The sequence below is a fragment of the Mobula hypostoma genome, chromosome 9 (assembly GCF_963921235.1).
Source record: "Mobula hypostoma chromosome 9, sMobHyp1.1, whole genome shotgun sequence".
Lineage (NCBI taxonomy): Eukaryota > Metazoa > Chordata > Chondrichthyes > Myliobatiformes > Myliobatidae > Mobula > Mobula hypostoma.
The window spans coordinates 87,516,896-87,532,165 of record NC_086105.1 but is presented as its reverse complement, the minus strand read 5'-3'; the positions used below and the strand labels follow the sequence as shown (position 1 = coordinate 87,532,165).

General features: G+C 41.7%; 1 protein-coding gene across 1 annotated transcript in view; it reads right to left on the bottom strand.

Annotated features, from left to right (window-relative positions):
* Positions 1-10,102: 10,102 nt before the first annotated feature.
* atpaf2 (ATP synthase mitochondrial F1 complex assembly factor 2) overlaps positions 10,103-15,270 on the bottom strand; it is a 55,120-nt gene continuing 49,952 nt past the window's right edge. Inside the window, exon 8 of the mRNA XM_063057361.1 lies at positions 10,103-10,347. Coding sequence (XP_062913431.1) covers positions 10,210-10,347 — 138 coding nt within the window. The 3' untranslated portion in view covers positions 10,103-10,209. The remainder of the gene's footprint in view (positions 10,348-15,270) is intronic.

The following is a 15,270-nucleotide window of genomic DNA, read 5'->3' as shown; positions in this document are numbered from 1 at the left end:
TAAAACCATTCTTATAAAGAAAGTGCAGTTACTTCCTTTCAGTGACCTTACCAACTTATTTTTCAAAATTATACATGATTGTGTGTGTGTGTGTGTGTGCGTGTGGTCCCTAGTCAAGATGTGAGGTGGTTGAGAACACTGGCAAAGATCTTGCTGCGATAGACAGCAAGGATACTCCCTGACAGTTGTCGCAGGACCGTCGGTTTTGCTTTCTCTTATACAGGTGGATGATGGATGCAAGTTTAAATTCCTGAGGAATTGTCTCTTGCTGCCACATGAGTTGGAAGAGTTGGTAGAGCTTTTCTGTCAACACTGCACCATATTCCTTGTAGGTCTCAGCTGGTATTTTGTCTTTTCATGCAGTGTAGAAGTTCTTCAAATCATCCTATCTGCATATGCCCGAATCTCATCGGGTCCAGGAATCCTGAATCTGGCAAAGTTTGTGTTGTATTGGCCTTTATATATTGTAGGTATTTGAAATGGACTTGGGGTCACTGTGGAAAGCTTTGTGGAGATGATCCAGCAATTTGATGTTGACAGTTTGCATCAAACCAGTCCTCGTGCTCTCTGGTAGCAGGCCCCAGAATCTTTGTAGCAGAGTAGGAGTTTAAGTTGTCTTCCAAAGTGTCAAGAAAAGCCCGCTTTATGTTGCTGCTTTTCAGCTTGAAGCTGTCCTGGGGCTTTCTTTCCTTGGCTGGATATGGATGCTCAATTTAGATGAGACAGTGGTCTGTCCAACGTTCAGCACCACACATAGATTTTGTCACCCTTGCATCCTGCCTGTCTGATGATGAGGATGTCAATTAGATGCCAGTGCTTAGGGTGGGGATGCATCCATGAAGTTCTGTTACAGGTGAGAAGGTAGAAGATGGTGTTGGTGATCAACAGTTCATGTTTGGCGCATGTCTGGAGTAGTGAAAAGACTGTTGCAGCAGCCAACACCATATTTCCCATCCCAGGAAGTGCTGTCAGAGCCTACTCTTGTGTTGGAAGTCTTGCTTGTCCACTTGGGGAAAAGTGGCAATAACTGAGTGCCGTTTTTCATAGAACTTGTCCTTGACATCATCTGGGTTACTCCATGTGACAGGGGAGGTTTCATGGTCATGAGCCAGTAATCCACACCTTTTGGAGGTCCAGCAAGCTTGTCAGTGATCACAATCTTCACTGCAAATTCAACCCCAGCCTCATGTCAGTTTTGATGTCCTCTGCCACTCCAAAAGAATGTGCATCTCTCACCCCTTTTACAAAGTTTGCCCTCTCCTGCAAGCCAGGTCTCGCTCAGGGCTGTGGTATTGATGTTATATTTATTGGGTTTAGCTCTCTTCGCATTAGAGCAGTGTCTGGGGCCCTGAATGGTGGTGAGGGAGGAAGTGTAACACTTGTGTAGCACTTGTTCTGCTTACAAGGATAAGTGTTGGGAGGGAGATTGGTGGCAGCACATCTATCCTCCCCCCCCCCCCGACCTTTTTCTGCTTTCCGCAGGGATCGCTCCCTAAGCGACTCCCTTGTCTATTCTTTGCCCCCATCCCTTCCCATCAATTTCCCTCCAGGCACTTATCCTTGTAAGCGGAACAAGTGCTACATATGCCCTTACACTTCCTCCCTCACCACCATTCAGGGCCCCAGACAGTCCTTCCAGGTGAGGCGACACTTCACCTGTGAGTTGGCTGGGGTGATATACTGCGTCCGGTGCTCCCGATGCGGCCTTCTATATATTGGTGAGATCCAACGCAGACTGGGAGACCGTTTCGCTGAACACCTACACTCTGTCCACCAGAGTAGGCAGGTTCTCCCAGTGGCCACACATTTTAATTCTACGTCCCATTCCCATTCTGACATGTCTATCCACGGCCTCCTCTACTGTAAAGATGAAGCCACACTCAGGTTGGAGGAACAACACCTTATATTCTGTCTGGGTAGCCTCCAACCTGTTGGCATGAACATTGACTTCTCTAACTTCCGTTAATGCCCCCCCTCCCCCTCATACCCCATCCGTTATTTATTTATATTCTTTTTCTCTCTCTCCGTTTTCTCCGTCTGTCCCTCTCACTATACTCCTTCCCCTGTCTTTCTTCCTGGGCCTCCTGTCCCATGCCAATCACCTGTCCAGCTCTAGGCTCCATCCCTCCCCCTCCCACTTTCAAATCTCTTACTATCTCTTCTTTCAGTTAGTCCTGACGAAGGTTCTTGGCCCGAAACGTCGACTGTACCTCTTCCTAGAGATGCTGGCTGGCCTGCTGCGTTCACCAGCATTTTTTATGTGTGTTGCTTGAATTTCCAGCATCTGCAGATTTCCTCGTGTTTGCGTTCCTAATGAGATATAGCTGCTGGTGTGCCTTCTTCATAATTGCATCAATATGTTGGGACCAGGGTAAATCTTCAGCAATGTTGACACCCATCACTTGCAGAACAATATCAGGAAATAAGAGTTGGAGACCAGGTGACTTGTTCAGTATTTCCCCTGCTTTTCAGTCATGGTTCAAATGAATGATCAACTTGAAATAATAAGTTTCTCTTTCACAAATGCTGAGACATGCAGATTATTTTTAGTGTTTTGTGTTTTTATACCAAAGTTAAAGATGAAGGTTTGAGGCTGAGAAGGATGGATGGTTGAAGTTTAAAATCCAAGATTATATGGAAATAAATCTAAAATGCAGTTCTCAAGTCTCTGGAATGAAAGTTTACATAAGCTTTTGATTGCATACAATGGTAATTTTGAAAAAATTAAGGACATAAAAGAGAATATCAGATTTTTTAAAAATCCTGCATCACTGATACTGACAAAAACAGAGGGGAAAAAGGCAAGTTCCTGATGAAAATGCCCTAATCATTAATGAAATATAATACCCCTTGGGCTGATAATGATGGTTTGCTAACCAGCTGGAAATGACAAATAAATCAGTTATCACATATATGATGAAATGATAAATTCCATTATTATAAGGCTACATTATTGTGAAGAGTTTGTAAACCATGGCTTTTGCTGAAATAAGACCAGCAAAAAAATTTCCACAAAACGTTCTAACATTCATACTATTCATGCTGCTCAGCCATGTATCAAGCGGGATCTCCCAACAGTCACCCATTTTAATTCCATTTCCCATTCCGATTTCCATACGTACAGCCCTGGCCGTCTCCACTGTCGTGATGAGGCCACACTTAGGTTGGAAGAACAACACCTTATATTCTATTTGGGTAGCCTCCAACCTGATGGCACGAACATCGATTTCTCAAACTTCTGGTAATGCCTCCCCCCCCACCATTGCCCCCCCTCTGGTGCTCCTCCCCCCTTTTTCTTTCTTCCATGCCTTTCTGTCTCTTTCACCAATCAACTTCCCAGTTCTTTACTTCATCTTCCCTCCTCCAGGTTTTAACTCCCACCCGGTGGTTCTCTCCCCCCCCCACACACAACTTTTAAAGCTACTCAACTTTTTTTCTCCAGTCTTGCCGAAGGGTTTCCGCCCAAAATGTCGACTATACTTTTTCCCCTCTTGCTGCTGCCTGGCGTGCTGAGTTCCTCCAGCATTGTGTGTGTTGCTCGGACTTCCAGCATCTGCAGATTTTCTCGTTTGTTAATGAGGCCTGTGATGGGGTCCTGAATTACCCCTATGAACTGTGCTTTTGAAAAGAGAGAGAGAGAGAGAGGTATTTAATACCGACATCTTGTTTTTAAGAGAAAGGGGGGGGGGGAAGAGGGGAACGAAGACTGCTCACAGTTTTTTTATACTTTCCCAAGGACATCGTCTGCATGTACGTTCTTACAGACAGAGAAGGGGAGAGCTGTTTGAGTGACAGTTGGTATCCAGCATAGGGAGATTAAATAGAAGGTCGGATGATAGACCTCAGACACATGATTTTGGACACTGAATGAGCTTTGTTGTGCCCACAGAAAAAGTGGGTTTTGGAGGATCGATCAGGTGGATCCATCAGTGGCTCTCACAGTGTGAACAGGGCATGACCGGTGGGAAGTTGTTTGTGTGTCCAACCCTCGCCTGCATTGACAGCTCCACCACAGAAGAACTGTCCCCTTTGTTGTGGTCACAGGTGGTGACTTCTAAAGGATTTTGGAGGACAACGGGAAGATTGATGGCGACAGCTCACCTGAAGACTCAAATCTCTCCCTCTCTCTCTCTCTCTGCATCAGTACTCAACTCAATACCACGAACTAAACTGAACTTTACTCATCATCGTAAGACTATTTATTTACCCCTAGACTTGAAGAAGCTTGGTTTTCATATATTTCCACACTTATTGATGGAATCATTGCTAACCTGTTTGGTTTACCTGCATTTATATTACTGTATTGCATAGTTACTGATAAATATCGTTAGTTAATAGCAATACCGGACTCCAAAGTGTTTTCCATTTCTGCTGGTTCTTTAACCCGTCACAGGGTACGTGATAAAATTGGGGCCTGCATCCGTAATATGAACAAATTGCTTGGGAGGCTTGTTTGAATTGATTGGGGAAGAAATCCCTTTTGATTTGGTTGTGTGGAAAAACGGCAGAAATGGATGTTAGGGAATTTCTGGCATCGCCAAACCCTGTGGTTTTGAAGAGAGCTAAAAAGGATGATGTGCGGGACATTGCTAAAGAATTGAGGTAAAGAAGGGTATGACTAAGGTAGAGATTCAAAGAAAAATAGTTGAACATTATATTTCGATGAAGCAATTTACTGAGGATGTGTTGAAAATGTTGGCTGAAGGTAAAGTACTTACTGAGGCTGAGCTTCAGCTTCAGTTGGAAAAATCAAAAATGGAGCATGAGTTGCAACTGAAAGAGCTCGAGGCTAGAGAGGCAGACAAACGGAGTGAAGAGGCAGAAAGACAGAGACAGTTCGAGAGGGAGATGTGGCAGCTGAGAGGTTTAGTGTCAGACCCTGATTTTTACAGCTCGGAAGAGCTTGTTTTGTTTGATGAATTTAAAAGTTGTGCCCACTATGATGTAAGGGCATACCTAGATGAAGAGGATGTCGCCACCCTGCGGGGGTCTGCTAAGAAAACAGATGAAGTTGTTTTGACCCACGAGGTTGAGTTTACTCCCGATGAGAGTTACCCAGAGAGTAGCTGGGAGGTTCGGGGTGACCTTGAATTTGAAACTGGGACAAGTGATGACAGCCCAGAAGGGGCAGCTGTCCCGATTGCCTGTGTTCAGGTTGTGGAAATACCTGTGGATTCACAGGGTACTGAACCTTGTGTTTAAACTCAGTTAAGGTCCGAGGTGTCTGACTTGGTTGGAAAGGAATGCAGTTCTTTTGTGTCAGATGGTTTTGGTTCGGTGAATAAGGGGTTAACCTTGGTATCAGTAGAAATTGAGAATTCTCAGTCACTTGTATTAGACAATGCTCTAAAAGTTAGTGATGAGATAAAAATTGACAAGGTAAATGACACTGGAAATAATGGGAAAAGTGTTGTTCCTGGACTCTTGAATAAAGTACTGGGAAAGGTTGGATTGGTTGCACGACCTTTGACCCTGCTTGCAGGACAAAGGCCTGCAGAGGAAGTATGTCCCCCTCTGTTGAATTTCGTTTGGACATTTGGAGGTAAACACCTGCAAGGTTATGATGTTATTCATGATGATGTTGTGGAGAAGAAGGATTGTTATGGGTTTGAGACGCCATTGGTAGTTGACGTTATGGAGATAAGTCGAAGTAAAGGTCATAGAAATTTGATAAATGGATTGTTTGGCCTCTTCCACAATGTATACATGGTTCTTATAAGTCTGGTGATGGTGCTAAGTTTAGTAAACAATGTGGGGAGGTTGACACCTCTCCAAGATAAGGGTGATTTAAAAATTCAACTAATGAGCAAAGCTGTTACTAATGAACCACACAGAAAGACTGATGTTTATCCCACATGCGCAGATACTCAAAGCATGTTTAGGAAGTCTGCTGAGGCCCCTGATAGCAAAACCAGAGGTTTAAATTATGATGATGTGTCACAGACTTTTCTACCTTCCAGATTCCAGCAGGACTTAGAGGGTAGTAAAGCTGATGAGAGTAAGGTGTATGAGAAAGGTTTGTCCTTATCCAGGAAGGAATTTATAGAGGAACAGAATAAAGATTCTGAAATGGTGGCTTTAAAGGAGACAGCTCTCACAGAAGAGGAGGTTCAGAGAGAGTCAGTTGGATATTATCTTAAAGATGGGGTGTTGATGAGGAAGTGCAGACCAGCTACTGTGCCTGCTAGTGAGGATTGGGCCATCAAGTAGTGATTCTGAAAGTTTACAGGGCTGAAATTTTAAACATGGCTTACAGTATGCCTTTAGGTGGACATTTTGAAGTGAGAAAGACAGTGAACAGGATTATGAAGGAATTTTATTGGCCTAATTTAAGAAAGGATGTTGTAAATTTTTGCAGGACTTGCCGTACCTGCCAGGTTGAGGAGAAACGTAATCAGGTTATTCAGGTAACATTACTTAAACTGATACCCGCTTTTGGTGAACCTTTTTCTAGGGTCATAATGGATTGTGTAGGCCCATTGCTAAAGACTGCAGCTAGTCATCAGTATCTGTTAACAATTATGTGTGCTGTGTCTAGGTTCCCTGAAGCCATGTCTTTTGGAAACATCAAGGCCAAGACTGTGGTAAAAGCATTCAGTAAGTTTTTCACACTGATAGGTCTGCCCAAAGAAATTCAATTTGACCAGGGTAGTAACTTTACTTCGAGAACATTCCAGGGGATAGTTGGAGAACTGGGAGCTAAGCCCATTGGGTCATCTGCATATCACACAGAGTCCAAGGGAGCCTTGGAATGGTTCAACTCCACTCTTAAGACCATGATTAAAACATATTGTGTGAAAAAGGGGAAAAACTGGGATGAGGGGGTTCCCCTACTCTTATTTGCTGTTGGAGATACGATTCAAAAATCATTGGAGGGTAGTCTGTTTGAACCTGTTTTCGGTCACAGGCCAAAAGGACCTTCGACCCTACTCAGAGAACTGTGGTTTGATGTGGAAACATATGTCAGTGTGCTTAATTATGTTTTAAGATTCTGGGAGAGACTTAATACGGTTTGTGACCTTGCAAAGGAAAGTTTGTGGAATATTTTTCAAATTAAAATAAAACACTTGTTTGATAAGGTAGCACCTGTGGGTACTGTTATAGAAACAAATGGAGTCGTAGAGGCTGAAAATGAGATGAAAAATCATTTTACCAAAATCTGGTATCAATAAGATGTAAGATTTCCATTGTTTTGGAAAATATTACTGATAAGGTCCATCAGTTGGAACCTACACTGCAAAAACAAGTGAAGGAATTAATTAGCAAGCATAAAGGTTTATTCCCTGACATTCTAAGATGGTGTACAGCTGAAGGGCATGACATCATTGTAAATTCAGCCCAGCCCATCAGAGAGCATCCTTACAGAATAAATTTAGAGGGAAGTAAAATGGTTGAAGAAATTGGAAACAAGAAGGAACAAGGAAAGAGAGTGGATGACTGTATTGATGGAGTGGGGAAGGCTAAATACCTTACAAAGATTGACTTTTTAAAAGGATACTAGGGTGTTCCTTTAACAGAGAGGGCTAAAGAGATATCAGCATTTGTGACACCATTTGGACTGTATGAATATAACGTTTTACCCTTCAGGATGAAAAATGCTCCAGGGACATTTCAAAGAATGATCAATTCTGTGATTAGAGGTTCAGAAAACACAGGGGCTTATATCAATGATTTAGTAGGCTGGAATGACACGTGGGAAGAGCATATTGCAGTAGAAAAACTGCTTGACAAACTTTCCGAGGCCAATCTTACTGTGAACCTTGCTAAAAGTGAGTTTGGCCATGCCTCAGTTACGTATCTTGGCTATGTGGTAGGCCAGGGCCAACTAGCTCCTGTACAGGCCAAGGTTCAAGCTATTGCTGAGGTTCCTGTTCCCACCAGTAAGAAAGCTTTAAGAAGGTTTTTAGGAATGGTTGGGTATTATCGTAAGTTTTCTAAGAACTTTGCTGACATTGCTCTCCCCCTAACAAAACTTCTAGGGAAGAGTGAAAGATTTATATGTAGTGATCTTTGCCAGGAGGCATTTGAACGTCTGAAAACCATCCTGTGTTATTATCCTATGCTCAAAACACCTGATTTTTCCAAGCCATTTTCTATAGCAACAGACACCAGTGACGAAGCTGCTGGGGCAGTACTGTTACAGAAGGGAGTGGATGGCATTGAACACCCAGTAGCTTATTTTGCAAAGAAATTTAATGTGCACTAGAAAAATTATTCAACTGTTGAAAAGGAATTACTAGCACTTATTCAGGCTTTACAACATTTTGAAGTCTATGTTTGTCCTGCCCAGAGACCACTTGCGGTTTACACAGATCAGAATCCGTTGGCATTTCTAACTAAGATGAAGGATAAGAATAGAAGGTTGTCAAGGTTGTTGGAGTCTGCTATTGCAAAAATATGACCTGACAATCAAATGTGAAAAATACTGACAATATTATAGCTGATTGTTTATCCAGATGTTAAGTTAGAAATTGTACATGTTTTTGCTCTGTCATCTGATGATTATACATGTATTGTTTCAAACTCAGAAATTTCCAGTTAAACAAAAATTTTGCCTTCGTCAAAATTTTTTTCTCTGAAGGAAGCGGGTGTGACGGGGTCCTGAATTACCCCTATGAACTGTGCTTTTGAAAAGAGAGAGAGAGAGAGAGACACACACACACACGGACGGAGACTGCTCAGTTTTTTTATACTTTCCCAAGGACATCGCTTGCTTGTACGTTCTTACAGACAGAGAAGGGAGGAGCTGTTTGAGTGACAGTTGGTATCCAGCATAGGGAGATTAAATAGAAGGTCAGATGGTAGACCTCGGACACATGATTTTGGACACTGAATGAGCTTTGTTGTGCCCACAGAAAAAGTGGGTTTTGGAGGATTGATCAGGTGGATCCATCAGTGGCTCTCGCAGTGTGAACAGGGCATGACCAGTGGGAAGTTGTTTGTGTGTCCAACCCTCGCCTGCATTGATAGCTCCACCACAGAAGAACGGTCCCCTTTGTTGTGGTCCCAGGTGGTGACTTCTAAAGGATTTTGGAGGATAATGGGAAGATTGATGGCGACAGCTCACCTGAAGACTCAAATCTCTCCCTTTCTCTCTCTCCATCACTACTCAACTCAATACCACAAACTGAACTGAACTTTACTCATCATCGTAAGACTGTATCTATTTACCCCTAGACTTGAAGAAGCTTGGTTTTCATATATTTCCACACTTATTGATGGAATCATTGCTAACCTGTTTGATTTATCCGCATTTAGATTATGAAGATACGCAGTCCTCTTTTATTGTCATTTAGTAATGCATGCATTAAGAAATAATACAATATTTCCTCCGGTGTGATATCACAAAACACAGGACAGACCAAGACTGAAAAAACTAACAAAACCACGTAATTATAACATATAGTTACAACAGTGCAACAATACCATAACTTGACGAAGAAGTCCATGAGCACAATAAAAAGTTCAAAGTCTCTCAAATGTCCCACATCTCATGCAGACGGGAGAAGGAAGAAAAACTCTCCCTGCCATGCCGACCACAGTCCAACTCTGAGATATCCGAAAACTTTGAGCCTCCGATCAGCTCTCCGACACCGAGTACTGAGCGCCATCTCTGTCCGAACGATTCGACCTTAATCTCGGTCGCCAACAGCAGGCAAAGCCGGGGATTTTGAGGCCTTCCCTCCAGAAGATTCCCGACCGCGCAGTAACAACAGCAGCGAACTGGCATTTCAGAAATTTCTCCAAATGTTCCTCTGTGCTTTCACGTCTCCATCAAATCAGAATTGTCCACGGCCTCTATTTAACGGATACGATATCATTTTTCACCGGAGGGCTGCGCACACGCAGCGCGCTGCTCTCTCTTCTCCCGTTCTTATATTACTGTATTGTGTAGTTACTAATAAATACCATTAGTTAATAGCAATACCAGACTCCAAAGTGTTTTCCATCTCTGCTGGTTCTTTAACCCGTCACGGGGTACGTGAGAGGCCCACTTTCTTTTGCATGGTTATTAATTCCCAAATGTATGAAATCAGTGAATTTAGTACTTAGTTTTTAAATAAAGCATTCAAGTGATTTTCAAAAATTCTCAATGGACAAAACTGATTTATTTTAATGATTTTATTTGTACGTTTTTAAATTACATTCTTACACAGCCAAAAAAAGAATCTCAGATACAGAAAGGAACTAAACAGTCAGTCAGTCAGCTCAGTCTTGCAACAGCTTATGTTTCACAGTGGAGCTCTCCGAACATAGATGGACAAACAAGGCTCCCGCTGCAGTCCGCGATCGTAGTTCATAGAGATCGTAGTCATGAGCCCATTCAACATTTCCCCAAACCTCAATCTACAAGCAAAAGAAATGGCATCATATTTACAACACAGACATGAGGAATTCTGCAGATGCTGGAAATTCAAGCAACACACAAAATGCTGGTGGAACGCAGCAGGCCAGGCAGCATCTATAGGAAGAAGTACTGTCGATGTTTCGGGCCGAGACCTTTCATCAGGACTAACTGAAAGAAGAGATAGTAGAGATTTGAAAGTGGGAGGGAGAGGAGGAGATCCGAAATGAGAGGAGAAGACAGGAGGGGGAGGGATGGAGCCAAGAGCTGAAAAGTTGATTGGCAAAAGGGATATGAGGCTGGAGAAGCGAGAGGATCATGGGACCTAGGGAGAAAGAAAGGGGGAAGGGAGCATCAGAGGAAGATATAGTGAGAGGGACAGAGGGAGAAAAGAGAGAAAGAAAGGGGGAAAAATAAAACAATAAATAAATAAGGGATGGGGTAAGAAGGGGAGGAGGGGCATTAACAGAAATTAGAGAAGTCAATGTTCATGCCATCAGGTTGGAAGCTAATACTGCATCCGGTGCTCCCAATATGGCCTTCTATATATGGGTGAGACCCGACGCAGACTGGGAGACTGTTTTACTGAACACCTATGCTCTGTCCACCAGAGAAAGCAGGATCTCCCAATGGCCACACATTTTAATTCCACATCCCATTCCCATTCTGATATGTCCATCCATGGCCTCCTCTATTGTCAAGATGAAGCCACACTCAGGTTGGAGCAACAACACCTTATATTCCGTCTGGGTAGCCTCCAACCTGTTGGCATGAACATTGATTCTCATTCTCTCTCTCTCTCTCTCTCTCTCTCTTTTCTCCCTCCGTCCCTCTCACTATATCTTCCTCTGGTGCTCCCCTCCCCCTTTCTTTCTTCCTAGGCCTCCCGTCCCTTCTCCAGCCTCGTATCCCTTTTGCCAATCAACTTCCCAGCTCTTAGCTCGATCCCTCCCCCCCCCCGTCTTCTCCTATTATTTCGGTTCTTCCCCTCCCCTTCCCACTTTCAAATCTCTTACTATCTCTTTTTTCAGTTAGTCCTGACGAAGGGTCTCGGCCCAAAACGTCGACTGTACCTCTTCCTATAGATTGCGGCTTGGCCTGCTGCGTTCACCAGCATTTTGTGTGTGTTGCCCATATTTGCAACAGATTGATTCCAGTGTAAAAGGTCAGCATAGTTTGTCTAAAAGGGTATTGCAGCCAACTATTCCTACCAGTTGCCTGTTTTTTAGGTTAAATGTAAGGCACTTCTTTACTCCAACAGATAAACCTGCAACTCATACATAGAACATTACAGCACAATACAGGCCCTTAGGCCCATAATGTTGTACTGACCTTTTAACCTAGTCTAACATCATCTAGTCCTACATATACCTCCATTTTTCTATCATTTATGTGCCTATCTAAGAGTTTCTCAAATACCCATAAAGTTTTTGCCTCTGACATCCTCCCTATATTTTTCTCCAATCACTTTAAAATTATGCCCCCTTGTATTAGCCATTTCCACCCTGGGAGTAAGTATCCGGCCATCCATTATCTGTGCCTCATCATCTTGTACACCTCTATCAGGTCACCTCTCATCCTCCTTTCTCTAAAGAGAAAAGCCCCAAGTTCACTCAACCTATTCTCTGCAGTCCAGGCAGCATCCTGCTAAATCTCCTCTGCACTGTACTTCCTTCCTATAATGAGGCAACCACAACTAAAAACAATATTCCAAGCATGATGTAACCAGCTTTTACAGAGCTGCCACATTACTTCACAGTTCTTGAACACAATTCCCCATCTAATGAAGGCAAATGCGCCATACGTCTTCCTAACAACCCTATCAACTTGTGTGGCAACTATGGACTTGGACTCCAAGATTCCTCCGTTCCTCCACACTACTAGAAATCATGCCATTAACCCTGTATTCTGCCTTCATATTTGAGCTCCCAACGTGTATCACTTAATGATTTTCCCAGTTGAACACCACCTGCCACTTCTCAGCCCAGTTCTGCATCTTATCAATATCCCATTGCAAACTATGCCAACCCTCCACACTACGCACAATTCCACCAACCTCCATGTCATCTGCAAACTTTACTAATCACCTCTATACTTCCTCATCCAAGTCATTTAGAAAAATCACAAAGAGTAGTTCCCTGTGGTCACCCACCACCGTGCAGAATACTCTCCATCTACAACCACCTTCTGCCTTCAATGGGCAAGCCAATTCTGTATTGACGCAGCAAGTTTTCCTGGATCCCATACCCCCTGACTTTCTGAATGAGCCTATCATGGAGAACCTTATCAAATGCCTTACTAAAATCCATATACACCACATCTTCTGCTCTACTTTCAATATGCTTTGTCACATCCTCAAAGAATTCAATTAGACTCGTGAGGCATGACCTGCCCCTCATAAAGCCATGTTGACTATCCCCAATTAGGCCATGTTTCTCTAAATGCTCATAAATCCTGTCTCTAAGAATCTTCTCCAACAATTTGCCCTTACTGAAGTAGGACTCACTGGTCTATAATTCCTAGGGTTATCCCTACTTCCTTTCTTAAACAAAAGAATAATATTTGCCACCCTCCAATCTTCTGATACCACTTATATGACCAGTGAGGAAGCAAAGATAATTTCCAAAGGTGCAGCTATCTCTCCCCTTGCTCAGCATTGTATCCAGGGTATCCCGTCCAGCCCCAGGGACTTCAAAGTTCAAAGTAAATTTATTATCAAAACACACATATAAAACCATGAAATTTGTTTTCTTGTGAGCATACACTAAATCCAAGAAACACAATACAGTCAATGGAAGACCACACCCAACAGGACGGACAAACAACCAATGTGCAAAAGACACAAGCTTGTGCAAATACAAAACTCTCTACCAAACTGAATATTTTCCAAAAGTTCCAGCACATCCTCTTAAACTACAAGTTGCAGGATATTTCTGCTTTGAGGCATATTGTCCTTCCTCTCTGCATGAGTAAATCTACAAGATTCCACTGTGAAAATAACAATTGCAATTCAATCTGCAACTTAAACTTGTGTATCTTTATATATATATTTCTGTAAGGTGCATGTATGTACACACACAGACACACCCCTAATATCCCCAGTTTCCATATGTACGGAACACTCTTACTTATTTACTTCCCACAGGTACATTACATTACTTGCATGTACAGTATTAATGCACAAGTCTAGCACAAGTCTAGGGAGTTCCCAGGTACTTGTCTCTAATTATCAGGCACGTATGAAGGTTATTGCAGGCATCCATACATCATCCTAACTCATGTCACCTTCCTGTCATGTTTCAAAATCCCAGAATTCCCTTTCTAAAAACTTATCATTTGTCAGCAAATTGACTACTGCAGGAAGAAATCAGAGGTCCATGGTCGATAAGCCTCTTCATCAGAGGATCGGAGGTGCAGAAGGTCAGTAACTTTACACTTCTTGGCATTTTCATTTCAAAGGTTCTGTCTTGGAACCAGCACATCAGTGCCATTACAAAAAAGGCACTGCAACGGTAGATCCTTATGAAATTAATAAGATATTTATAGATTTCTACTCTGATGTCTACGAGTCTGAACTTTCAGATATTACCTTTATGAATAGTTTTTTACAAAAATTGAATATACCTAAAATCTCTATTTAAGATATGAATACATTAGATGCACCTATTAAACAAGTGGAAACAGCAAGGGCGATATCCTCTCTCCAATCAGCTAAGGCTCCGGGACCAGATGGACATACAATGGAATTTTATATTACTTTTACTGATATACTTACACCTCATTTATGTCAAATTTTCACTAATTCTAAGTCCTCTGGGACTCTCCCGAAAACTTTCTATGAAGCTTCAATCTCTCTAATTCCCAAAAAAGATAAAGATTTATCTGAATGCGCCTCTTATAGACCAATTTCTTTATTGCATGTGGATTTTAAGATTCTCTCTTAAGATTTTGGCTAATAGACTTGAGAATATTTTACCTACTGTTATTTCCAATGATCAAACTGGATTTATTAAAAATAGATGTTCACATTTTAATATTCAAAGATTATTAAATATTATTCACTCTTCACCATCTAAAGAATCTGAACGTGTTGTTTCTCTTGATGCAGAGAAAGCTTTTGATAGGGTAGAGTTGTCTTACTTATTTGAGGTTTTGGAAAGATTAAACTTGGCCCGGGATATATTTCCTGGATTAAATTGATCTATCATGCTCCTATGGCTGCTGTTATAACTAATAATCAAAAATCTCCTTATTTTAGATTACATAGGGGTACTTGACAGGGATGCCCTCTTAGCCCTTTATTATTTAACTTGGTCTTAGAACCCCTTGCTATCGCTCTTAGAGATTCTAACACTGTTCAGGGTATTAAGAGAGGGGACAAAGTACTCACAGTTTCGTTATATACAGATGACCTGTTAGTTTATATTTCAGATCCTAGAAAATCTATTCTTTCTATGTTATCTATATTTTCTGAATTCAGTAGTTTTTCTGGGTATAAATTAAATTTACAAAAAAGTGAGTTATTTCCTATTAATAATTACTCGGATCCAAATCATCAAGTACCTTTTAGTATTGCTAAAAATTACTTCACCTATCTTGGTATTAAAATTACTAAAAATTTTAAGGATCTCTATACATATAATTTTTCCCATTAATTGGCTACAGCAAACAAATGCTTTCTAAATGGTCGCCTATGACATTATCATTAATAGGTTGAATTAATGCTATTAAAATGATAGTTTTACCAAAATTTTTATATATATTTCAGGCAGTTCCTTCCTTTGTTCCTAAAAAGTTCTTCAACAGAATAGATTCTATAATTTTATCTTATATTTGGAACAATAAGAATCATAGATTGAGTAAACTCTACTGCAGAAATTAAAAAAGAATGGTGGTATGGCTTTGCCTAACTTTAGAATGTACTA